Source organism: Ursus arctos, unplaced genomic scaffold, assembly GCF_023065955.2.
Source record: "Ursus arctos isolate Adak ecotype North America unplaced genomic scaffold, UrsArc2.0 scaffold_14, whole genome shotgun sequence".
Taxonomy (NCBI): Eukaryota; Metazoa; Chordata; class Mammalia; order Carnivora; family Ursidae; genus Ursus; species Ursus arctos.
The window spans coordinates 15,135,787-15,159,624 of NW_026622808.1; the positions used below are offsets into that span (position 1 = coordinate 15,135,787).

Genomic DNA, 23,838 nt, shown 5'->3' on the forward strand with positions numbered 1-23,838 from the left:
CCCGCTGCCGCCGCCGCCGCAGCCGCCGCCGCCGCTGCCGCCGCTGCCGCCGCCGCTTTCTGCGGCCTCGGTCTCCCGCCGCCAGCATGCCGCATGCCTTCAAGCCCGGGGACTTGGTGTTCGCCAAGATGAAGGGCTACCCGCACTGGCCGGCCCGGGTGAGGCCGCGCGGGAGATGGGCCAGGCGGGGGGGTGGGGCAGTAGGGGCCCCGGGCCTGAGGGACCCGCGCGCCGGGGGTCCGGGGGTCCCCAGGCCTCAGGGACGCGCACAACAGGGGTCTGGGGGTCCGCGGGCCTGAGGGACTCGCGCGCCGGGCGTCTGGGGGCTCCGGGCCTCAGCGACCCGCGCGCAACGGGGGTGTGGGGGTCCCCAGGCCTGAGGGAGCCCGCACCGCGGGTCTGGGGGTCCCGGGGCCTAAAGGACCCCGCACCGGGGTCTGGGGGTTCCCGGGCCTGAGGGAACCCGAGCCTGGGTTCTGGGGGTCCCGGCGCCTGAGGGACCCCGCGCCGGGGGTCTGGGGGTCCTGGCGCCTGAGGGACCCCGCGTCGGAGGTCTGGGGGTCCTGGCGCCTGAGGGACCCTGCGCCGGGGGTCTGGGGGTTCCCGGCCCTGAGAGACCCCGTGCCGGGGGGTTGGGGGTCCCGGAGCCTGAGGGACCCCGCACCGCGTTTGGGGGGTCCCCGGGCCTGAGGGAGCCCGAGCGGGGGTCTGGGGATTTCGGCGCCTGAGGGACGCCGCACCAGGGTCTGGGAATCCCCGGGCCTGAGGGGCCCCGCGCAGGGGCCTGGGGGTCCCGGGACCTGAGGAAGCCCGCCGCGGCGGTCTGGGGTCCGGGCGCCTGAGGGACCCCGCGCCGGGGGTGTGGGAGCCGCCGGGAGGCCCAGAGCCAAGGGAGGTGGGGTTTGAGGGACCTGGCGCCTGAGGGGGCAGGGTTCAAGTTTGAAGGAGTTGGTGGTGTGAGGAGAGCTGAGGAACATGGGGTTTAAGGAGAGGAATCACACTGATGGGAGGGGGGTGCGCGGGACTGAAGAGCTCAGCGTGGGGCCCCAGGCCATGTGTGAGGGCGGGCTAGAGATGAGGGATGCAGTGAGGGAGAGGGGTTGAGAGTTAAGGCTGAGGGGGCTGAGGGAGGCTGCGGCTGGAAATGGTGCTGGCGACTGTGTTCACGGGGTTACTGGTGCTGAGAGGACTCATCTGACAATGTGGGGGGTCAGGGACCAGGGCTTGGAATGAGACTTGCTTGAGGGACCCTGGGGGCTAGTGCCCTGTGAGGACCCCCTCCCCACTCCTCTGGTGGAGGAGACTGGCTGGGGTGTGGGGTTGAGGGCGATCTTGGAGTGGTCCTCCCTGGTACTTGAATCAGATACCTTTTCGGGCTCAGGCCCGAAAGAGAGAGTATCTGAGGGAAGGACTTGAGCCAAGGGGACTTCGGGGATCCCCTGTAGAAGAAGCTGAGATCCAGGGGACCCAGAGGGTCTGACGGGTACAGGTCTGAAGGGCGTCCTGAGTCTGAAAGTCCCAGAGAGTGCAGTTCCAGGCACTACCCAGGGCAGGCCAGTGTGGAGGAGGGACCTGGAGGTTGTCATCCCCAGGTCTTAGGGATAAAGTTGCCCCAGAACCTAGGCTGGTGGAATATGCATGACAGGATTGAAGGAATTTGGGGGGTGGGGGTGGGAGGCCCAGGCAGCAGCAGGGGGCATGGGAAGGATGAGGCTGGAACTGAAGCAGCACAGGAGTTGCCCAGGCAGTGTTGTGAGATGGCTGGAGATTTCAGCCTCGCTCCCTGCTTGTTGGGAGTAAGCAGAAGGGCATCACGCAAAGCTGGGGGTCTGGGTGCAGAGAGGTTGCCACAGGAGGCCAGGAAGGGACACTGACCGGGCGGTCCTGAGAACAGTTGGAGCTGGTGCTGCTGCTAGGATGTCTGAGCCTCAGGCTCAGAGGCGGGTCCTCAGTGAGGCCGGAGCAGAAGCTGGGCCTGGAAGGCGTGGCAGGCTAGTTCTCAGGGTGATGAAGTTTGGAGAAGCTGCTGTGCAGGAGTGGGATGCTTGGGATGGATGCCTGATGCCCGGGGACCAAGGACTTTGAAAAGCCCAGAGAACTGAGAAAGGAGGCTGGGTGAGGGAGGCAGGGAAGGTTCCAGTAGCCCCCAGGCATAGTGGAGGATGGGAAGGGATTAATGGGGACCAGAAAACTCACTTTAACCTCATTTGCTCGGCTTATTTTCTTGGGGGACACTAGAGCCATGAAACTTTACGGGCACTTCCCTTCTTTCCAGAGTACCAGCTTCTCCCTCTTCTCCGTCCCCCCTCCTGCCAGCTCTCTAAGCCCGGAACATTTCCAAGCACCTGATTGGAAGTGAAGGGGCTGCTAGCCTCCTGTGGGGAGGTGACTGACAGCTGCCGGGGCCCATGGGCCTGTAGGGAGAGGGTGGGACTTCCTGGATGCTCAGGGCCTGTCTCCTGCAGCCCACCCCCCACCCTCTGCATCCTTGGAGCTGCCAGCTGCTGCCTCTGGGAGACCGACCACCGATCGCCTCTTTGCGGGAGGGGTCCCGTGGGAGGGTCCTGGAAGTGTAGAGAAGCTGAGCTTGGCCCCACATCCTGGCTGCTCAGGGGACCATATTTAGCTTTGCTCAGGTGAAGCATCTGCCCTGGAGGCAGAGAGAACACTCTGGGGGGAGGGGACAGGTGTGCACAGAGGGGGGGGGGTTTCCTAGAAGAATGCAGATGCCTAACTGGAAGGTGATGTGTTTCCCTCAATCGAAGCATGCTTACCTCAAGTAACTTAGCTGATTTCTTGGTGATTTCCTGGGTCAGTGGGTGAAGGTGTCCTCCAGCCACCCCCTGACCTGCCTCTCACTGCAGATCGATGACATTGCCGATGGTGCCGTGAAGCCCCCGCCCAACAAGTACCCTATTTTCTTCTTTGGTACACACGAAACGTAAGTGTCCACAGGTGGGGCTCGAGTTTCCCACCTGGTGCCTCCTGGGTGACCTGACTCACCTGGGACTGGCCCCATGGTTCCTTTCTCCAGAGCCTTCCTGGGACCCAAGGACCTGTTTCCTTACGACAAATGTAAAGATAAGTACGGGAAACCCAACAAGAGGAAAGGCTTCAATGAGGGACTGTGGGAGATCCAGAACAATCCCCACGCCAGCTACAGCGCTCCTCTGGTGAGTACCTGGGGATGGAGAATGACTGGTGTGGTGTCTGTGGAGCCCAGGTCGTGCCCAGTGCTTGCATGCATTGGGTGCCACAGGTGGTTCTAGATTGTGTCTTAGAAAAGGAGCAAGGGCTTATTCCCCCTTGGCACTGCTGACCGTTCTCTGTTGGGGTGTCCGGGGGCGTCCTGGGCACAGTGGGTCGAGTAGCACTCCTGGCCTCGCCCACTCCATGCCAGTAGTGACCCCCCCAAGTTGTGACAACCAGACACTTCTCCAGACATTGATGAGTACCCCTGGGGTTGTGGAGGGCTGGAGGGTCACCCCTGGTGAAACCCAATGCTCTATAGTTAGCTTGGATTTATAATAGCATTATTATAGCTCTTAAAAAACCTTTTGTTTTCTCAGGAAAAAAACTTTTTCTGTCAATAACACTCCTCCCTTCCCCTGTTACTGCCAGATTTTAGGCTTGGGAAAGGCCATGGTTAGTAGATGTGAGAGTTCTTGCTGAGGTGGGAAAAAAGTGCCAAGGACCACAAAGATGACATCTCAGTGGCCAATCAGTGTCAGGAAATGTTCAGAGTAAGAATTTATGAGTTGAAGTGAAATTCATGGAAAGCCTTGGAAGGCTGCAGAAAGGTGGCAAAGAGCTATCTTGCTCTAGGCATTTTAGGAAGAGATGCAGATGAGGGGAGGCTGGGCTGGGGTTCTCTGCTCTGCTTTCAGCCACCGTTTTTTGGGATTTCTGCAGGAGGCACGGGGACGCAGAGTAGTCTGGCTTCAGGAGGGGTGGGTGTGAGGTTGGCTGGGAGGCCAAGGGAAGAAAAGGGCCTGCGGTCTGGTCTGTGGGGAGGGACGCAGAAGGTGGAGAGGGTCTGGTGTGCGTGAGCTCAGCCACCACTGATCCGGTAGGCATTGCTGTATCGAGGGACCAGTAGTCCAAGATGAAGCAGACCCAGTTCTGGCCTCCTGGGAGCTCACGGTCCAGAATTCAGGGTTTGCTCACCACGTGTCTCTTGAGCGCTGAGGGTCTGGCACCCCCTTCTCAGGGGGCCAGGCTCACGTTTAGTGGATGTTGGTGGTGGTCTGCTTTTACCTGCTCAGATGGGTCCAGGAGAAGGAGGTTCCCCCTTTGCTGCCCGCCGGGTCTCCCGGCTTGGTGGGTGAATGGGTCGGAAGGTCTTCAAGACAGTTGGGTTCTGTGTGAACCTTTTCTGGCCCCAGTTCAAGTGCTGTTGGTTACGTCCTAAGCTTATTACTGCTGGTGAATCATCACACCTTTTAATATTTATTGCACACCCACGGCTTGCTAAGTGCTGTGTAGATGCCTGCCCTCGAGGAAATAAACTCAAAAATGGTACAGCCTTGACATTAAACTGGCCCCACACAGACTCCCCAGGTTGAGAAGTAGCTGTTAAGTGTGAGAGCTTGTCTTGCTCTTTGGTTCTCTAACAAGCCTGTGGCTCCAAACTGAACGTCTGTTCGAGGTGTAGATTTTTGGGCCCCACCCATGGAAGTTTGGGTTTCAGGGGCTCAGGCCTGGGACCCCTGAAGTGTTAAGGTGTTCCTAACCACACATCAACGTAGATGTTTCTGACGGAGCCAGGCCACAGGCACACTCTCGGAAGCAGCGCTGTCCGGGTACCTGAGCGGTCTCTTTGTTCAGCCTTCAGATTTCTCGTTTCTCTTTCCATCTTGAAGGGGAATGCAGACTTGTGGTGCAAAATTGAAAAGATACAAAGGCGTGCAGGGATAGTGGGAAGTCAGCCCTGCCTCCCGGTCACTCTGCTGCGATGTTTTGTCAAGATAGCCATAGCTACTCATTTCTTGTACATCCTCTGAGCTTCTGTATTCATAGGAAATCCTATGCAGCTTTCCCTTCTAAATCATAGAATTTTTAATTTTGCTTATTGTTTTCCAAAATATATCTTTTTTTTAGTTGACTTATTTATTTTTAATAAGCTCTACACCCATCATGGGGCTCAAACTCATGACCCCGAGATCAAGAGTCGCACACTCCACTGACTGAGCCAGCCAGGTGCCCCAAAAATATATCTTGACTGTTGGTTTGCATGCAGAGAACAGACTCATTCTTTCCGACAGCCTTAACTCAGCTGGTTCTTCCACTAAGAGGGGACCGCAAGCCCTGTTTCCGCATCTCCTTGCCAAGGTGGGAGGTGGAAAGTGGTATCTGAGTGTGGTTCCAACTTCATTGTACTTTGGTCCACACAGTAGTCCTGAGAGTAGCCTGGGCAGGTAGCATCTTTTCCATTTTCCAGATAAGCAAACTGAGGCCCAGAGGGACCCAGCTAGAATCTGAGACTTCTTAGACCTAGACCAGGGTTTTTCAACATTTGTGCTTGGATCATTCTAGACTGGGGTTGGGGGGGGGGGGTCCTGGGCTCTGTAGGGTGTTTAGCAGCATCCCTGGCCCCCACCCACTTGAACCCAGGAGCACCCCAGTTTTGGCGGCCTCAGATGTCCCCAGGAATTGCCAAATGCCTCCAAGAGAACAAAAGTCGTTTCTGGTTGAGAACCACTGACTTAGAAGGATCCTAGAAATACATGCTTGTCCCCCAATAGAGGAAAGGGGACAGGGACCTGCCCACGGTTCTTAAGCTGGTGAGCGTGAGCTGGGACTAAAGCCCAGGCCTCCCATGTCCCAGGCTGGAGAGGGCCCCAAGAATAATCTCTGCACCTTAGGGTCTGGGGTTAAGAGCCCTGCGGTGTGAGGGCAGGAACCTGGGTTCGAGTCCCTGCTCTAGCACTTGCTTACTGTGAACCTTGGGGCACCACATCGCCTCTCTGAGCCTCAGTCTCCTCATTTAAGGCAGAGGGTCATGGTAGTGTCAGAGTCTCACAGGGTTGCTGGGGGAGCCCCGTGAGCAAACGCACGTCAGGCACCTAGCACAGGCACAGTGTTGAACAGGTGACAAGGTGCTAGTTGCAAATGAGGCCAGGCTGGATGTGACCTTTCCTTTCCCCCTCAGTCACCCTCCTGATCCGTTAAGGCAGTGAGAGAAATGAATGCTCACCTCCCTTACCTGACCATCGGGCTCGGGATGGTTGGAGGTCAGCTGGCTCTTGGCCTTTGTCTCCTGGTTCCTCTCTGTGCCCCATGCTTCTCTGTGTGGACAGAATTTCCCCAAACCTAGTTAGATTCCGTGGGCTTACCCCAGGAGATCCAGAGTTCCCGGCTTTATCTACAGGCACAGGTTAGGGCCAGTCACTTACCTTCCCGGAGAGTCCGTTTTCCCAGTTGTGGGACAGGCCCGTTCGCCTCAGCCACCTGGGGGGACGTGAGAGGCGCAAGTTGGACCCGAGTTAGTTGGGAGCTTGGCAGAAGCAAGGAGGAGTTTTAATTAGCAGTAGCTGCGTCCAGTGGCCCAGGCTTAGAGGCCAAGGCAGACCTGGCTGGCATCCCGCCTCTGTCACATATTCTCTGTGATCCTGAGCTGTCACACCACCTTTTCCTCGTCTGCAAAATTAGGGTGACAATTCGTATCTGGTACACCCAGAGGAGATGGCGAGCTTGGGGTGGGGGCTCACACTGAACCAGTGCCAGCTCTGACTGCCATGAAGCTGACCCATTTCCTGCAGAAGAGCCGTGGGCCTAGTCACTTAGCCTCCAAGCTGCTGTGCCACCCCCACCATGGAGAACAGGGGTCATGTCTCCCTGCTCCCCTCCAGGGCTGCTGTGAAGAGAACCCGCTCCCTGGCAGGAGGCATGATGGAAGTCCATCGAGAAAGCAAGATTATCCTTTCCCAGCATTTTAGGTTTGGGGCCTGACCTACTTAGTGTTACATCCTTCAGTCTTGTCAAACATTGTACGTATCGAGCCCTATCACTGCACTACAGGGGAGAGAAAAGGTGCTCGGTGCTGAGTGCAAGGTCCTGCCAACACCTGGCCTTTATTTTTCTCACCTGTTAACCCGACCACGTGAAGGCTGGGTGGGCTCGGGACCCCTCAGTCAGGGAAGGACTGGGGCCTTCCTACAGGAGGTCATGGACGGGCCAGGTCCCCTCCTGTCCGCTCCCTCTGGCCGCCCCCCGCTCTGGCACCCACATTTCTGTTCTTTTAATGCGTTTCCACGTTGATGTGCTGCCAAGACCTTGCCTCGTCCTCTGTCCAGCATTGGCAGGTTTCCTTCCTTCTGGGCTCCCAGTGGGCCACGCTTCTGCTTTTCCTTGTTCCTCGGTCCTGGTCTTGCCTCGTGTGTCCAGTCGGTGTGGCCCTGGAGGGGTCCTCACATGTGCTGTCATTCCCTTCTTGTCCTCCCTGCTTTTTTCTTGGCCAGCGTGCATGCCCCACTCCGACCCATTGATCCCTGGCTGTGATTACACCAAGGGAATGTGACTTGTTCTCGTTGTTGTTTTTTAATTTGGGAAATTCACTATTTTAGCCATTTTAAAATGGCATATACTTCTGTGGCTTTTATACATTTATAGTGTCTTGTGATCATCTCTATTATTTAACTCAGAGCATTCCATCACCCCACAAAACGCCCTCTCCATTACCTATCACCCCCAATTCTCTTCCTGTAACCCCTGAGAACTTTTTTATTTTTTTTAAGTAGGCTCCACGTCCAATGTGGGGCTTGAACTCACAACCCTGAGAGCAAGAGTGGTGTGTGCTACTGACTGAGCTGCCTGGGCGCCCTACCCCTGAGAACTGATCAACTTTCTATCTCTGTGAATTTGCACATTGCAGATATTGCACGTAAATGAATCCTATTTGGTCCTTCGCCTCCGGCTGCTCTCCCTGAGTATGTTTTGGAGGGTTATCCACGCGGTAGCCTGTGTCAGAGCTCCGTTCCTTTCTGTGGCCGAGTAGTGTTCCGTTCTGTAGCCGACCCACGTTGTGTTCGTCAGTAGGTGGAAGTTCGCCTTGTTTGCGAAAAAGTCTCAATCGCTTTCATAAAAAAAAAAAAAAGAAGAGAAAAATCAGTTATTCAGTAAAGAAGTACCATGAAATAACACGGTCAGGTTTTATACTCGGGCTTGGCTGCACTGGGTGCCCCAGGACTGTCACAGGCACCCCGTCTCGTGGCACGTTGTAGCTCTGCATTCCTTGCCTGTTCCCCGTTAGCATGTGGACAGGGATGCCGTCCGGCTGCGTCTAGCCCCGGCCCTCAGCCCAGGGCTGCATACGCTGGGTGTTCCGCAGCACGCACTGGACCGATTGGTGGCTGAAAATGACCAGGGCTCGTCGTTTTCCTCCCTCAAACATCAGACATCCAGAACAAGTTCAGAAACTGGCCCGAGTGAGCCCTGGGGCCTGGCCGTCATTGTGCCATCTGCTGGGTCCCCTAGACCCTCCGGAACCCTGCATAAGCCCCAGCCCGGCCCGCCAACCCTTCTTCTGCCCCGTCCTCCTCTCTCTCACTACACACCAGTCACACTGACCTCGCCAGTTCGTGGGGGCACCTGCCCTTGTGCTGTTGCTGCTTTCCAGAATGCATCTAGCCCCTGCCCCTTTGCATGCTTCGGACAATTTCCCTGCTAAAACGTCACACCCTCCAAGTTTCTCCCCTAAAACGCACTTCAAAACACTCCTGCCGCTGCACACCCACCTCTCCCCAATCTCTCAGCACCCACGTACCGGTGCTGTCCTCTCTCCCTGTCCCCACAGTGTGGCATTATTGGACTGTAAGCCCCCCAGGGGCAGGGACCGTGCTGTGCTTGCACGTATGGGCTCACCGGCTACCCTGCACGGCGCCTGGCACAGGCCCCTGCTCACGTGCTGGCCAAGTGCGTCCTGAGCGCGGTGCAGGGCAAGTTCAGAAGGGGTGCCCTGTAAGCATTTGCTGTTTCCGTGGCTCTTGTTCCCTAAGCAGGCACGCTGGGTGAAACAGAAATCGCCATGCCTGGCAGGTCAATCCCGGAGGTCCTGTGTTCATAACGATGAGAGTGTTAGTAACAGAAAAGCTGACTCTGCTGGACCTCTGGCCGGTCTGGGCATTGTCCTCAGTATGTCACATCCCACTTCTGCCTCATCCTGGCCATAGCCCTGTGAGGCCAAAATGGTGCCATCCCCATTGCTCAGGTTGGAAAACTGAGGCATCGAGAGGCTAGGTCACTGGCCTGAGGTTTGATCTGTAATCCTAGCACCCACTGCACGTGTCATCCTGCCCTCCAGCCTCTGTTCTTGGGGCTTTCTGGGCCGTAGGCCCCCAGTTTGGAAAGCAAGGAGGTCAGACCCTGACATTTGAGCCCTGCCATGGGTTCTGTCCCCTGGGTCACCGTCCTGGTTGGGAAATCCACTCCATCTTGATGGTGACTCATGGTCTGTGTCCCCCACCTCCCGCCTCCCCCTAGCCGGTGAGTTCCTCTGACAGCGAGGCCCCTGAAGCCGACCCGGCAGGCGGGAGCGAGGACGAAGAGGTCCGAGGGGTCATGGCCGTCACAGCCGTGACCGCCACAGCGGCCAGCGACAGGATGGAGAGTGACTCAGACTCAGACAAAAGCAGTGACAACAGTGGCCTGAAGCGGAAGGCGGCAGCCCTGAAGGTAGGGGAGGGGCGGGGCGGGAGCTCCTGGTCTGGGGGGGTGGCGGGGAGGCCAGCCACAGTCTGGCCCTTCCTCCTCCCCCACGAGGCCTTGGCATCCTGCACTCTCTGTCCTGCCTTCTTGTGTTTAATACACGGTTTCATTCTGATTTATTTTATTATTTATTTTTATTTGTTATTCTTTTACATGCGTCATCTTATTAACCTTTATAATATTGCCCAGTAGATATTACCGTTTCCGCTTTGTAGATTATCATCTCGGGGGAAGGCTGTGTGCTTAGCGTGGCTCTCTAGTATGAAGTTGAAATGCTTTCCTGTATTAGCCCGACCTTTTACTCAACACCAGCCAGACTGAACAGATACTGGCTGAACTAGAATGCACGCGCTTGCTCTCGGCTTATCCCTCCCAGGAGCCTGCTAGCTGAAATTATGCCCTTAGCCTGAACATGCAGATAATTTTTCTGCATGTTTAACATGCTTTTTTTTTTTTTTAACATGCTTTTTAAAAATTGAGATACTATTCACATACGACAAAACTCATCTTTTCAAAATACACAATTCACTGGTGGTTAGTACATGAATGGAGCTGTGCAATCGCCACCACTGGCTAATTCCAGAACATTCCATGACTCCAGAAGAACCCCTGTCCCTGTTAGCAGTCATTCCCCGTTCCTTCCCAGCCCCCATGAGCCCCCTTCCCGTCCGTGGATGAGCCTGTTCTGGACGTGTCACACACGTGGACTCACACCCCGTGTGGCCTTCTGTGTCTGGTTCCCTCCCTGAGCGTTGTGAGCTAAGGGCTTGTTGCTGGGGCAGCGCGTGTCGGCACCTGGCTCCTGTTCGCGGCCGAGTGACGTGCCCGTATGTGGTGGATACATTGTGCGTATCCGTTCATCAGCTGATGGACATCTGGTTGTGTCCGCTTCGGCTGCTGTGAACATACTGTGGAGCACAGGTGTGTGTGGCTTCCTGAGGGGACGAGAGTGTTTGGTTCTCCTGGAGATAGTCTCTTTCTTGCCTTGTCTGCCTTTTCACTGCTTTTAAACATTCGGGTACAGAATGAAGGGACTAGGATTTATCATCAACTTCTTTGACACAGTAAGGCTTTCTTTTTATTATTTATAAAAATAACATTTGCTTTCGGTTTCATTCATAAAGATCAACCACGCTTCTTGTAAGTTGAAAGGTGTGAAAAGTGTGGAGAAGCTAATAGAAAATGCCCACATTGCGCAGGGGGCTTCCGTGCCAGGGACGGGATGCACCCTGATGTGTTTCTCCACGATCCCACATGTGCCTCACACACGGGGCGGCTGCGTGAAGCCCAGAATTGGCGATTGTGCACACGCTCTGTGTGTGAAATGCTGAGCGTCTCTCTGTCGTTATGTACGGTAGTAAGTCGTGATCTTCAGCAGCTGAGAAGTAGTCTACGATGTGGATGGTTTCTACCCAGTGTATTATCGAGACTGTCGGGCATTTAGGTTTTTACCCAATTTTTATGACATAATGGCATTATTTTTTAAAGTTCCCCATTATTTCTATTTATAGTTGCTGGGGACGTTAAACAGAAACATGTAGAAAACAGCCCCCCCACCATGCTACCCCTTAGAGGTAAACCCCCATTTTTAAGTCAGTATTTACTCAGATTTTTTTTTTTTTTTTTTTTTTTTTTTTTGGCCAACTTTGCATTAAACAGATCTAAGTTCTTATTGCAACGCCTTTTAGCCACAGCAGGGAGAACTTAAGAATCCTTTTGCCTGGTAGCCCCATGGTCCCAGCACATCGTGGTTCTCCTTTCCCAATCCACGAGGGGCTGCGGTTTTCCTGCCGGGCTGGCTTTCTATGTTCTCGTTCTTCAGTTAGCATTAACTTGTCGGTGTGTTTTTGTGGGTCCACATTCTACTCGTCTCATCTATCCTCTGAACGGATCCATGGCAGACTTCCTTCATGAGGACCACACGGCAGACCCTGACTCCAGCCCCGAGCCCTGGTGGCTCAGCCCTGCCTGCCGCCTGGGGTCTCTTCTCTCTGGGGTTCCAAGATCTCACTGCTTGGGGCCCCTCCCCATCGCCTCCCTTTGTACCCTGGCGTGTGGACGTCATCCTGGGTCATCTTAGTCCCCGTGATTCCTGCCTTTTTGTCTGGGGAACCAGGCCACATTCCAGCTCGAAGCGCTTACCCTGGAACTGCCTCGCGAGTCTTGACAGAATGCAAACTGGCAAACTCTGGACTCCCTGAGTGCCCAGGTTGAGAGTCCTGCACCCTTGGGCTGAGAAGGGAGAGCATGTGGTACCTCTGCCCCCAGAGGGAGCAGGGAGTGTACAGTGCACCGGCTTTGGCTTGGCCGCCCGTGAAGTGGGGCCAGGCTCCAGACTTGGCCCACACAGCCCTGCAGGTCTGGCCCCAGCCAGACCCCATCCCCATCCTTTCCCTGACCCCTCACCAGCCATGCTGCCTTCCATCCGTGGGGCTTTGTACTTGCTGTCTCTTCTGTCCCTCTTCCCACTGGCCTCTTGGCAGCTTTCCGTGACCACCGCCCCTGAAGAAGAGTAACCACAGATTCACACGGAATGTTTCAATTTGCCTCTCCTGATGGAAACATGTGGTGTGTGACGGTAGGGGCCTTATCTTTCATTGGACACACCTGAGTGGACAGGTATGCCAGCCGCCCTAACAGAGGTAGCACGGATCACTCCTGGAGGCGGGAGGTCTGAGATCACGGTGTCAGCAGGGCTGGTTCCTTCTGAGGCCTCTCCTCGGCATGCGGATGGTGCCCACCACCCTCATGTGGCCGTCCCTTCCTGTGTGTCTGTGTCCTGACCTCCTCTTCTTAGGAGGACACAGGTCATACTGGGTTAGGGTCCCTCCAGTGACATCATTTTAACTTAATTACATCCTTAAAGATCCCGGTCTCCAAACCCTGTTCCCTTCTGAGGTCCTGAGGGTCAGGGCTTCACCACAGGAATTTTAGGGGGACAGGGCATGGAGCAGGGGAGATGCTCAGGTGACCGTTGTTACGAGAACTGACTCATTTCTCCGGTGTGACAAAATGGAGAGAAAGTGTGGTGTAACTCAGCAGTTGCCGTCTAGGAAGACCCAGGTCATCCCTAGTCGAGGTCTGTTTCTAAAGCTCGGTTCTTTCTTCATAAAAATTCTTCCGTTGGCCTCTTTGGGTGGACACCAGGGCACGCGTGAACCCCTGAAACTGAATGCAGGCTGTATGCATGCATGTGTGTATATGTATATTTTCATTTTTTTAATGAGGTTAAGTTCACATTTTACAAAGTAGCTGTTCTAAAAAGCGCCGCTAAGTGGCGTGTGGTCCGCTCCCCCGTTTGCGCAGCCGCCACCTCTGTCTGGTTCCAGGACGCACGCATACGTCTTTTTCTGGGGAAACGACACTTGGTTTGGTTTTTTCCTTCTTTTTTTTTTATTGTGCATAAGTACATATAATATAACATTTGCCGTTTTAACCACATAGCTCAGTGGCATGAAGCACACTCACACGGTCATGCAACCACCTCCACCCTTGTCTCCAGAACTTTCCATCTCCCCGCACGAAGACTCCGCCCCCAGGAAGCACGGACTCCCCACCCCCTGCTCCAACCCTGACTCCCACCATCTCCTCTCCATCTGTGTGGATGGGACTCCTGGGGACCTCCTGGGAGTGGGGTCCTGCGGGATGTGTCCTTCTGTGTCTGGCTTCTCTTGCTGAGCACAGTGTCCTCATGGTTCAAGAACCGTGGTTTTTAATCAGATCCTCAAAAGGGTCCCTCCCGCCTCCCAAAGGTTCCAGAACCTCACCTCTTCTCCGGGGTATGAGGGGCCAGGCAGGAGACAGCTCTGCGTCCACACAGGCTTTCTGATTGTTGATCTGTTTGGGTTGCTCCCCTTCTAGATGTCGGTCTCGAAACGAACTCGAAAGGCCTCCAGTGACCTGGATCAAGCCAGTGTGTCCCCATCAGAGGAGGAGAACTCAGAAAGCTCATCTGAGTCAGAGAAGACCAGTGACCAGGTGCGTAGGTGGCTGGGTCCATGGGTGGGTGGGCGGGTGGACACACACATGGGAGCCGAGCAGTGGTCAGCCAAGGGGGCCATGCTCAGCCCCCTTCTCTCTGCCCAGGACTTCACTCCCGAGAAGAAAGCTGTGGTCCGGGCCCCTCGGCGCGGCCCCCTTGCAGGGCGGAAGAAAAAGGTAGAGGTGTTTTGTTTTTGTTTTGTTCCCACCTGCCTGTCTGTGGGAAACCCTGACAGATCCTCTCCATGGTCACCAGGCACTGTCCATGGTTAGAGTCGGTCCTTTTTGGAGGAGGGTAGGTCATAGGCCACAGGGAGCTCTTGGGACCGCCACCTTCCACCTTCCACCTCTGCCTCCACTGATGGTTTCAGCCCACAGTTTCTGGGCTCGGTGTGTGCAGAGCACTTGCCTGGAGCCGGAGACCACCAAGCTACCACTGCTCCTGAGAAGTGTAGAGGCCAGTTTGGGAAATAGGATGGTGGAACCCTGGCCTTGGAAGGGAGTGAAGTGCTCCAGGCCATAGTTGGTATTAGAAAGAGCTCTAACCACTAGAAAAAAACGGTGGCTGTCCTCTGCCTCCCCCACTCCACCAAGGAGGAGATGAGGCCTGGGGACGTCACACGCTGCAGACTGAGCTGGGTGATCGTGTGTCTGCAGGCACGTTGGGGGCTGCCTGTGATTCTTGGCCAACGTGAAGGGTTTCTAGTTGGAGGGAGGCAGATGTTTGTGGGTCGGGGGCTGCGAGGGGCCCTGGGGCCTGTAGCTGGCCTGTGTTCTTCTCACCTCCATGCCCTGGCCTCTCTCAGAAGGTGCCCTCAGCCTCCGACTCCGACTCCAAAGCAGAATCCGATGGGGCCAAGGGCGAGCCAGTGGCAGTGGCCAGGTCGGCGCCGTCCTCCTCTTCCTCCTCCTCTTCCTCCTCTTCCGACTCGGACGTGTCTGTAAAGAAACCTCCTCGGGGCAGGAAGCCAGGTAAGGTCCCAGCAGTGTGCCCCCTCACCTCTGGCTGTCCAGGGGGCCTGCTGTGCAGGAGAGAGCCCGTGTAGAACAGGCGTTCCCCTCCTTTCCTGCAGCAGAGAAGCCGCCGCCAAAGCCCCGCGGGCGGAAGCCGAAGCCCGAGCGGCCCCCGACCAGCTCGAGCAGTGACAGGTGGGTGAGCAGCGACAGGCGGGTAAGCAGTGACAGGCGGTGATGGGCTGGGGTTGTGTGGGTGGGCCCAACCTCCCGGCCCTCTAACCGGCCCGCACCCCCAGCGACAGCGATGAGGTGGACCGCATCAGCGAGTGGAAGCGCCGGGACGAGGAGCGGCGGCGCGAGCTGGAGGCCAGACGGCGCCGGGAGCAGGAGGAGGAGCTGCGGCGGCTCCGTGAGCAGGAGAAGGAGGAGAAGGAGCGGAGGCGCGAGCGCGAGCGTGGAGAGGCCCCACCCGGGGGCAGTGGGGGCAGCAGCGGGGATGAGCTCGGGGACGAGGATGAGCCCGTCAGGAAGCGGGGCCGCAAGGGCCGGGGGCGGGGACCACAGTCCTCCTCCGACTCCGGGCCCGAGGCTGAACTGCAGAGAGAGGTGCGTCCCGCTGGGTTGCGTCCTGGGGTCCCAGGGTGGATGGTTACCGTGGGTTTTCTCCCTTGTGCCCACCCCTTCCAGCAAGTCCGTTCCTGAGTTCTACCCGTTCAGTGAGCATCAGCTGTGTGCTGGATGCTGTACTAGGGCCCAAGGGCCAGGGTGTAGGGGACAACATGAGATGTGTTCCAGAGTGTTCATTGCTAAGGACAAAAAAGCAGGGTCGAGGGTCAGGAGCTGTTTGGGTGAGGTTTTCTGTTTTAGGTAGGGTTAACCCTAAAGGCTTTAGTTGAGAAGGTGCCATTAAATAAGAATTGGAATGAAGTGGGAGGTGGTCTAGGAAGATGCCCAGGGGGAATGGCCCTCTAGGCAGAAGGCACGGTCCATGCAAAGGTCCTGGGGCAGCAGTGGGCCTGGTGTGTTGAAGGAATAGCCAGGAGGCCTGTGTGGCTGGAGCAGAGTGGGTGAGGAGGAGAGAGGGAGGAGTGGAGGGTAAGAAGTGGGCAGGGCAGATTGTACGGGGGACCTTGGGGATCAAGGGGAGGACTTGGGCTTTTACCTCAGTGATTAGGAGCCCTAGAGAGCTATGGGCAGAGGAGCAGGACCTGACTGGGGTGCTCACAGGCGCCCTGTGACTGCTGTGGGGAGGGAGGGAGTCTGGGTGAGTGGCTAGTAGTTAGGAGGCCTCTGATGACGGCCATGACCGTCATGCGCTGTGTAGTCCTGCAGGCCTATCTACTCCCCACTCTCCTAGTACTCACAGCCCACCTGATTCTGAGCCTGACTTTTCAGGCCTGTCACCTTCTAGATGGCGCCGTATGTGATGGGAGGATGGGGGAAGCAGGATGACACTCTTTTCTCTCCCTGTCTCTCTTTCTTTGACCACAAAATGGGGACCAAACCCCTGCCACAGGAGAAGTGTGTATGGTGGGGCTGCCCCACCCATCAAGGGAGTGTCCTTTTAGGGCCTGAGAAGCTGCTGCCCAGGGACGGACTGGACACAGGAGTCCTTCCCATCCCATCCTGCCTGTTCCACCAGTTCCCAACAGTGCAGAGGTGGTGACGGGAAGTGTCAGGCTGTATCGTATCTCTAAGATACAGAGAGCTCCCTAAGATGCCCTAAGATAAGAGAGCTCCCACTGCCCACCATTCCAGCCCTCCCTTTCTCTGGCTGCTGTAGGCAAAGAAGGCAGCAAGACAGTCACAAAGCACAGAGCCCACAAGGAGACCCAGCCAGAAGGAGAAGAGAGGGCGCCCCGAGGAGAGGCCCCGAGCCAGGTCAGCACCTGTCTTGCCTCTCCTCCCACAGCTACCTGGGGGCCCACCTGCGCCATGCTGGTCCCTGCGGTTCTCAGCCTCCTGGGGACCCATCACCCCTCACCTTTTACAGGAGCGACCCTATTTCCGAATTCGGTCTTGGAGATAGATTCAGTCCGAGTGTCCGGTTCTTGGGGCCCCATCAGCTTATGTAGGAGCCACTGCTCCAGGACTGTGATTTTGCCCCCAGGCGACACCACACCACATCTATGGTCGTCACCCTGGGGGTGCTCCTGGCACCAAGGGGGGCCAGGACGCCCCCCAGAGACTGACCCGCCCCATGTCAACAGTGGTGTGGGGAGGGACCGTCCCCCAGGCCAGTGGTTCTGAGACTCTAAGTCCAAGGCCCACCAAGGTGGGGGACACAGCCCCACTCCCTGCCCACTGGCCAAGCGAGGTTCCGGCGTCAGTGAGTGAACCTGCCTGTGGGAATTCAGCAGCTAGCTGCCAAGTAGAATGTCGAGTCTGAGCTGTGGAAACGGGCTTTCGGTCATTGACTGTTGTCAGATTGGGGTACCTTTCTGTGATCGTTCACTCCGGTTTCTGTTAAGTAGTCACTAACTCTCAGTCGTAAGTTCATAATGATCCTTCTGAGACTTGATACTGTTTGTCGGCGAGAACCAGAGGGAGGGCTGCCATCCCTGCTCACTTCAGGTGACTGCCTAGACTCCCCTCCCTCTCCAGCTTCCAGGACCCCGTGAGGGTCTCCCTCACAGTGGCTGCGGGTCCCCCACCACACAGAGGACGGCAGTGGCCGGGGTGGGGCGGCTGGGCGGCAGTCCGGGGCAGGACTAAGGGGTGTGACTCCACAGGCCCGCGAAGGTGGAGCGAACCCGGAAGCGGTCAGAAGGATTCCCGCCTGACCGGAAGGTGGAGAAGAAGAAAGGTGAGGGGCCAGGTCGCTGGCAGGGAGGAGGCTGAGCCAGCGAGGAGCTCGCTCCTGTCACCACAGTGGTGCTGGGGCAGGTCCCCGGCCAGCTCTGACGACGGGGTCGCGGGAGTTGGTAGGTTGTGGGGGGCCAGGCCAGGCAGCCCCCTCGGCCCCGCTCAGGCCCAGGTGCTGCGTTCTCTCCTGGCCCCAGAACCTTCCGTGGAGGAGAAGCTGCAGAAGCTGCACAGCGAGATCAAGTTCGCCCTGAAAGTTGACAATCCGGTGAGGCCCTGTGCGGGGCACTGAGGCCACGTCGCAACCACTTCCTCTGAGCCAAGCAGGCCCCCTGTCCCTCATGTCTGGAGCTCCCTTAGAAATCTCAGGAAACTGAGGCGAATCCAGTGTATTTGTTCTCCTGGGTGTCTTCCACAGAGGGCCCAGGTTGGCCGCCTCGGTGCATTGCTTGACATCCCCACCAGGTGGTGCCAAGCAGCCCTCCAAGTGCTGTGTCCCGACCACTGTCCCTGGGGTTCCCTGGCACTCCACCCTCCGCCAGCGAGCCCCGTAGGGCCCCCTCAACTCGGTGCTGTCCCTCCTCACCCCCCTCCCCACCCTGCAGGACGTGAAGAGGTGTCTGAATGCACTAGAGGAGCTGGGGACCCTACAGGTGACCTCACAGATCCTCCAGAAGAACACAGATGTGGTGGCCACGTTGAAGAAGGTACGGTGGGATCCCAGCAGTGGAAGGGGCTGGTGGCAGGCGAGGCAGGGGTCTGCTCAGGGAGCCTGGGTTCCTGGCCACAGCAGCCCTGGGTCCAGGAGGACACCGGTGCGGTGGCAGGCCAGAGTGCCAGTGTCCACTGCTCTGTGCTCGTGGGAAGGTGCTGCCAGGGGTGGTGGCACTGGGGGCGGGCCTGTGGCGGGGGTGAGACCAGCTGCATCTCCTGAGCCAGGCCTCTTGCGGGCCAGATCCGCCGTTACAAGGCCAACAAGGAGGTGATGGAGAAGGCCGCAGAGGTCTACACCCGGCTCAAGTCTCGGGTCCTGGGACCAAAGATCGAGGCCATCCAGAAGGCGACCAGAGCCGGGGTGGAGAAGGAGAGGGCCGAGGTGGAGAAGGCCGACGAGGCGCTGGCTGGAGAGGAGGCTCCCGTGGAGAGGGCGGAGGTCGAGGCGAGCACTGGTGAGGAGCAGGATAGGAGCCCTCTGGGCCTTGGGCACCGCTTGGCGACCCCCCCATGGCTAGAGTGACATGTTCCTGCTGGCACTCTGCATGCCCGGTTGTGTCCCCAAGGTCGCCAGGGCCTGGTGCATACACATACCTGAGCTGCTCATAGACCTTTAGAGCCAGACAGTATGGGAGGCCATGCATGTGTGCAGGTCACGTGTGGGAGCATTCATGGGACAGGCCTCGGGTTGGAGAAAGAGGGTGTCTCCCAGTGCCACTGTCCCTGCCTTACGGGAGGGCGGTCCTTTCTTCTGGGGTCACGTGGTACCCACGTAGTGGCTGAGAGGTGGTCCTTCAGACTGGGGCAGGATGGCTCTGCCGAAGCCTCAGCAGCCCGCAGGGGGCGTTGCCTTATTTCTGTCCCGGCAGGCTTTTCCCCCATTGCCCATGGCCTCATGTACTGTCTCCTCCCTTTTTAGGCTTTTGTGTGCCTAGCCATCTGGGAGGTGTAGGGGTAGGGGGATGTGGGCACACAGGATCAGGGCCCTCAAGGCAGGTGGCAGCTCCTTTAGGGCCCCTGGCCCCAAACCAGCAGGCAGGGTTACGGGGTCCCATGAGCCTTTCTCCTGCCAGATCTCTCAGCCCCAGTGAACGGTGAGGCCACGTCCCAGAAGGAGGAGAGCACGGAAGACAAGGAGCTGGAGGAAGGACAGAATTCCGAGGAGGGGCCGGGGTGTGGCTCTTCCGAAGAGCCATTACACAACGAGTAAGTATTGCCAGGGGGCCGCAGCCACGGGGGCCTCCTCCTGACAAGGCCTTCACTGTGTGGGCTGCTCATTCTGGTGATGGCCACAGGGACTTGTCCCACACGCTGGCCTCCCACCCCCACCTTTGCCGCTGACCCTCAGGTCCTCCATCGAGGGAGCTCTGCAGTTCTGAGCTGCTCTGGGCCCGGCCCGTGGGAGGATGGCTTCCTCCTGGCGTGGTGGGCTGCTTTATGCTGACGTCGCCATGCTGAGGACCCCAGGCCTGCCTGTGCCTGGCAGGGATCCAGCTGGGGCAGCATAGGGGACTCCAGACGCGGGCTGCACTCCTAGGGCGCCAGGTCTCTGCCAGCAGTGGAAGGCTGAGTGCTCACCCCCACCTGCCTGTGCTCCCACCAGCAGCATGCGGGAGGGCTCCGAGTTGGACGCGCCCGGGAAGGAGCGGCAGGAGCGTGTGAGGGTGCGGATGGACTCGGAGTCCCTGGACGAGGAGGACAGCTGAGCCCAGGCGGCCAGGCCCACCCGTCGCACGTAGATGCCCCAGGCCTGCCCCGGCCCCCGCCCTCCACCCGCGGAGCAGAGACCTGTTGGGGAAGCGTCGTGCTGTCCCTTTGTATCTGTCCCCTGGGTTGTTTTTCTGCCTAACTTCTGTGATTTCCAACCGACATGAAATGACTATAAAGGGTTTTTTTAATGAAAGTCATTTTTATTGGCTCGGTTTTCTAGGATTGCTGGTGCAGCTAGCTGTCCAGGGCCTGTCCAGGGACAGAGGGTTTAAGCCACAAGGTCACCATTCACAGCAGATGTGAACTCGGTTCTGACACTGCCCCTGCCCGGCCTGGGCCTACAAGGCTGACAGTGAAGGAGAGGGGAGGTGGGAGGCGTTTTTAGAGGTAACGGAGGCTCAAGTGGAGGCTGTGGTCTGATCCTCCTGCGTGCGGCAGCCCAGAGCCCAGGCATTCTTACAGGGCCTTGCTCTTTTCCTGTTCCTACACAGGCTGCAGGTAAGACCCGGGGTCCCCAGAAGCAGCGCTTGGGGCATTCAAGCCATTCAGCCTTCGGGGGTTGCTGTGGGCTAGCCGTTGTCCTTGACGTTCAGACGGTGTGAGCATTGGGGGCAGGCCTTGCTCTGTGACCTTGGACAAGTGGCACTCCCACTCTGGGCTTCTCGTTCCTCCTGTAAAGTGACCCAGGCTCCCAGGGCCGGCACATGGATTCAGACAGACGTGTGTGTGGTTCCCAGCTAGGCACCTGCATCAACAGTGGCGTCCACTGTGTGTCCTCCGCCTTGCCCCTGGTCAAGTTTCTCCATCTCAGCCGAGGCCATGGTGCGGTGTGGAACTTCAGAGCCTGGTGTCCCCCCATGTGGTCTGGCTGGACTGTGCTCCATTTGTGTGAATGGCTGTGTGCCCAGTGCCTCTGCCTGTGGTGGAGACTGAGGAGGGACAGGCCCGAGAGGCTTCCTGACCTGTCCCCCATGTCTCACCACGGCCAGCCCCCAGGAGCCAATGGTGACACTTGGGGGAAGGCTGGCCTTGCGTCCTGAGCTTGGAGCACCCCATCGTTTCTGAGAAGGAGCTGGTAGGAGGGCATCTCAAGCTCTCCTTAAGGAAGGGAGGTAGCCCAATTGGGCAGTTGTGGGTGTGATATGGGTTCTGGGAGGCGGGGTCTTGCTTGACAGGGCTCCTCCCAGCTGGAGGACCGGTGAGGGGGAGCCTCAGCTTCCCCACATGCCACCCATATTGTATGGCTGCCCTGGGCATTTAGGGACGGTGTGGCTGGGAAGGAAGGGATGCTGCCTGTGTCCCAGCCCCTGTTCTCCAGCCTGGGGTGAACGTGGGACCGTGTTGAGCACGTATCGTCATATGCCCCTTAGGGCCCCATCCCCCACAGGGAAGCCCTCTCTCTCCTTCCTCAGCCCAGGGGCCTTGGGGACCACAAAACATCAGCTCTGGGTGTGGGCCGAGGCGGCAGTCTGGTCCCCCAGCTGGGCCAGTGCATGGCCATAGTTGGCTGCTGCAGCTTCACCCTCTCAGAACCCCTTGGCCACACCAGGCATCAGCAGAGGCGGTAGGAGCCTGCCCCCAGGTGACAGTGGCATTCTGGTACTTTCTGGTACAATGGAACATGGTTTGCTGAGGGCTGGGGTGTATGTTTCTGGAGGAGCACTTACTGTGCTGATAGCTAAAGGACCCAGACTGGGGTGCCCCAAAGATAAAGGGGCTCCTAGTGGAGGTTGCTGAATGGAGAACCTTCTAGACCTAGGCATGTTTCCACTTCTCTTTCCTAATTGGAGTGCTTGCTTGAGACCTTCAGGGGAAGGCCCTCTGTCAGCGGTCTTAGCAGCCCTGGGCCCCAGGCCAGGAGAAGGCCCAGCGGTGTTTGGGAAGGAAGGGTGGACGGCGTAGGCAGGGCCAGAGCTGGGTGCGTGCTGTGGCCGCACTCAAAGTCCTTGGTGCCTCCGCGGGTGCCAGGCAGCACCAGCCTGCTGGGTCCAGACCTTCGGGGAGCTGGAGCTTATCTGGTGAGCTGGCTGGGGAGAAGTCTCCGCGGAGGGCTCTGTAGGCGGGAGGGACCTACAGCTGCTGCCCAGCAGGGCACAGGGCAAAGGGCCCCACCAGCCAGCAGAGTGGCGGGCCGTGCTGCACGCTCTCCAGCATCTGTTCCAGCTCCCGCCACGCCCGGCCCACGGCCCAGCGGCTCTGGGCCAGGCGCTCTGCCGGCAGCTCATCCATGGAACTGGCCGAAGAGACGAGGCTGTAGAGCTCGCAGAGGCTGTGGCGCGCCCGCCCGACCTGCTGCTGGAGCTCAGAGGGGAGACCCTGGAGGCTGGAGGCCAGAGTGCTGTAGGCCACGTGGAGCTGCTGGATGAGGCTGCAGGCCCTGGACAGAGCCCCGGAGTCTGGCACCTGCGGGGGGAGGGAGGCAGTAAGGTAAGCAGGGGTCGAGGGAGAAGAGCGGGAGCCGTGGCCCTTTGTTACATACCTCTTGGGGAGTGCCTTCCTCCACTCTGCTGCTGGGACTCTGGTCCAGCCATGAATGGCCTTCTGGAGCCTGCTTGGCCTTTTCAATCTAGAAAGAGAGCCCAGCAGAGAAATCATGGATTCTCATCAGGGTCCTTTCACACACTCTCCCCTGGGGACATTCCTGGGCCTGGCCTTGGAGCCTCATGTCTAGACCTTTGTGTGGTGTGGTGGAAAAGCCACAAGTTTAGAACCAGCTGTGTCAGGATGAGCAATAATCCATATTCTCCTTGGGCTTTTCAGAGACCAGATTACAAACCGTCACTTCCCAGCTCAAAACCCTCCCATGGCTCCTCAATGCCCTTTGGATAAAATCCAGCTGTTCACCATGGACTACACTGTCTGCTCCCTGGGATGTCCCAGACCTCATCTCCTGCTGACACTCTGTCACACTCTGCTCTGGAAGCGCTGGCCTCATTTTGTCCTCTGTCTTGCTGCCTCAGGGCCTTTGCACATGCTGCCTGCTCAGCCTGGAGCATGCTTCTGGCCTTTTCATGTGGTGCCCATTCAATCTTGGCTCTAGGTTGTCCTCCAGGTGAGGCCTTCCCCAGCTACCCAGTGCAGTGGCCCCTAGTCCCTCCCTGTCACATTTCATTATTCTCCTCAGAGGCACATCACTGTTGAGTCATTGCAGATGTCTGTTTCTTTGCTGTTTATCTCCCCCCCACCCTTGGGTGGAGATAAAGCTTTTTTGGCAGCTTTTCTTCCTTGATCGTTGGGTCCCCGGCACATAGGAGCCTCCCCAGCCCCACCACCAGTTGACCAGTCTTCATTGTCCCAGCAACTGGTGGGGTGGGGGCAGCATATGGGACAGGTGTGAACTCCCAACTTGTGGTCGCCCTCCCAACGCACCCCGCTGTGACTCCCATCTGGGGCCCACTAGTCACCTCCAGTTTCCCCTGTCCAAAACCAAGCTCTCACTGTTCACCCCCAACCTGCTCGGCACCTCCCCTGGGGTCGCAGGCAGAGCACCTGGCCGGCTCAGTCGGTGGAGCGTGCATGCGGCTCTTGATTTCAGGGTTTTGAGTTTGAGTTCCATGTTGGGTGTAGACGTTACTTAAATAAGGTACTTAAAAAAGAAGTTTTTTTTTTTAATCTCCGAGGTGCCTTAGAGTCCCTCTCTCTCTTGTGCCCCACATCTAGCCCGACCGCAGACTCTGGCAGCCCCGCTCCGGAGGCACATCTGGAACACAGGTGCCTCTCGCTGCCCCTGACACTACCCTGGAGGCCCCATCATCTGTCACTTGCCAGGATTTTTGTGAAAACCTCACTGATGTCCCAGGTCCAGCCCCTTCTCCCTTCAGCAGCCAGAGTGACCCCCTAACAACACCTCTGTTGGGTCAGGCCAGTCCTCCATCTGGGCGCTAGGTGGGGGCTGAGCACCATTCCCCGGTCTCACCCTCTTGAAGCCAGTATCACCTTTTCCCGCAGTCTTGACAGCTACAGATG

At 57.7% G+C, this 23,838-nt stretch overlaps 2 protein-coding genes across 5 annotated transcripts in view; one reads left to right on the plus strand and one right to left on the minus strand.

Annotated features, from left to right (window-relative positions):
- On the plus strand, positions 1-22,277 carry HDGFL2 (HDGF like 2). Of its 3 annotated transcripts, none has more exons than XM_026481116.4 (16): positions 1-158; positions 2,865-2,941; positions 3,035-3,173; positions 9,481-9,672; positions 13,567-13,683; positions 13,792-13,863; positions 14,493-14,658; positions 14,760-14,835; positions 14,940-15,249; positions 16,427-16,524; positions 17,376-17,449; positions 17,646-17,716; positions 18,054-18,155; positions 18,404-18,617; positions 19,236-19,368; positions 19,766-22,277. In XM_026481116.4, the coding sequence occupies exons 1-16, from the start codon at positions 87-89 to the stop codon at positions 19,866-19,868; spliced, it is 2,016 nt and encodes a 671-aa protein (XP_026336901.1). In that variant the 5' UTR covers positions 1-86; the 3' UTR covers positions 19,869-22,277. The 3 variants fall into 3 exon arrangements, with proteins under 3 accessions (XP_026336901.1, XP_026336902.1, XP_057167418.1); XM_026481117.4 differs by having other exon boundaries at positions 19,769-22,277; XM_057311435.1 differs by lacking the exon at positions 19,766-22,277 and having other exon boundaries at positions 18,388-18,617; positions 19,236-19,343.
- Positions 20,052-23,838, minus strand: part of PLIN4 (perilipin 4) — a 13,223-nt gene continuing 9,436 nt past the window's right edge. For both annotated transcript variants that reach the window (XM_026481105.4, XM_044377998.3), the window contains exons 7-8: positions 22,352-22,438; positions 20,052-22,275 (exon numbers count right to left, since the gene is read on the minus strand). In XM_026481105.4, the coding sequence (XP_026336890.2) occupies positions 21,943-22,275; positions 22,352-22,438 (420 nt within the window). In that variant the 3' untranslated portion in view covers positions 20,052-21,942. The remainder of the gene's footprint in view (positions 22,276-22,351; positions 22,439-23,838) is intronic.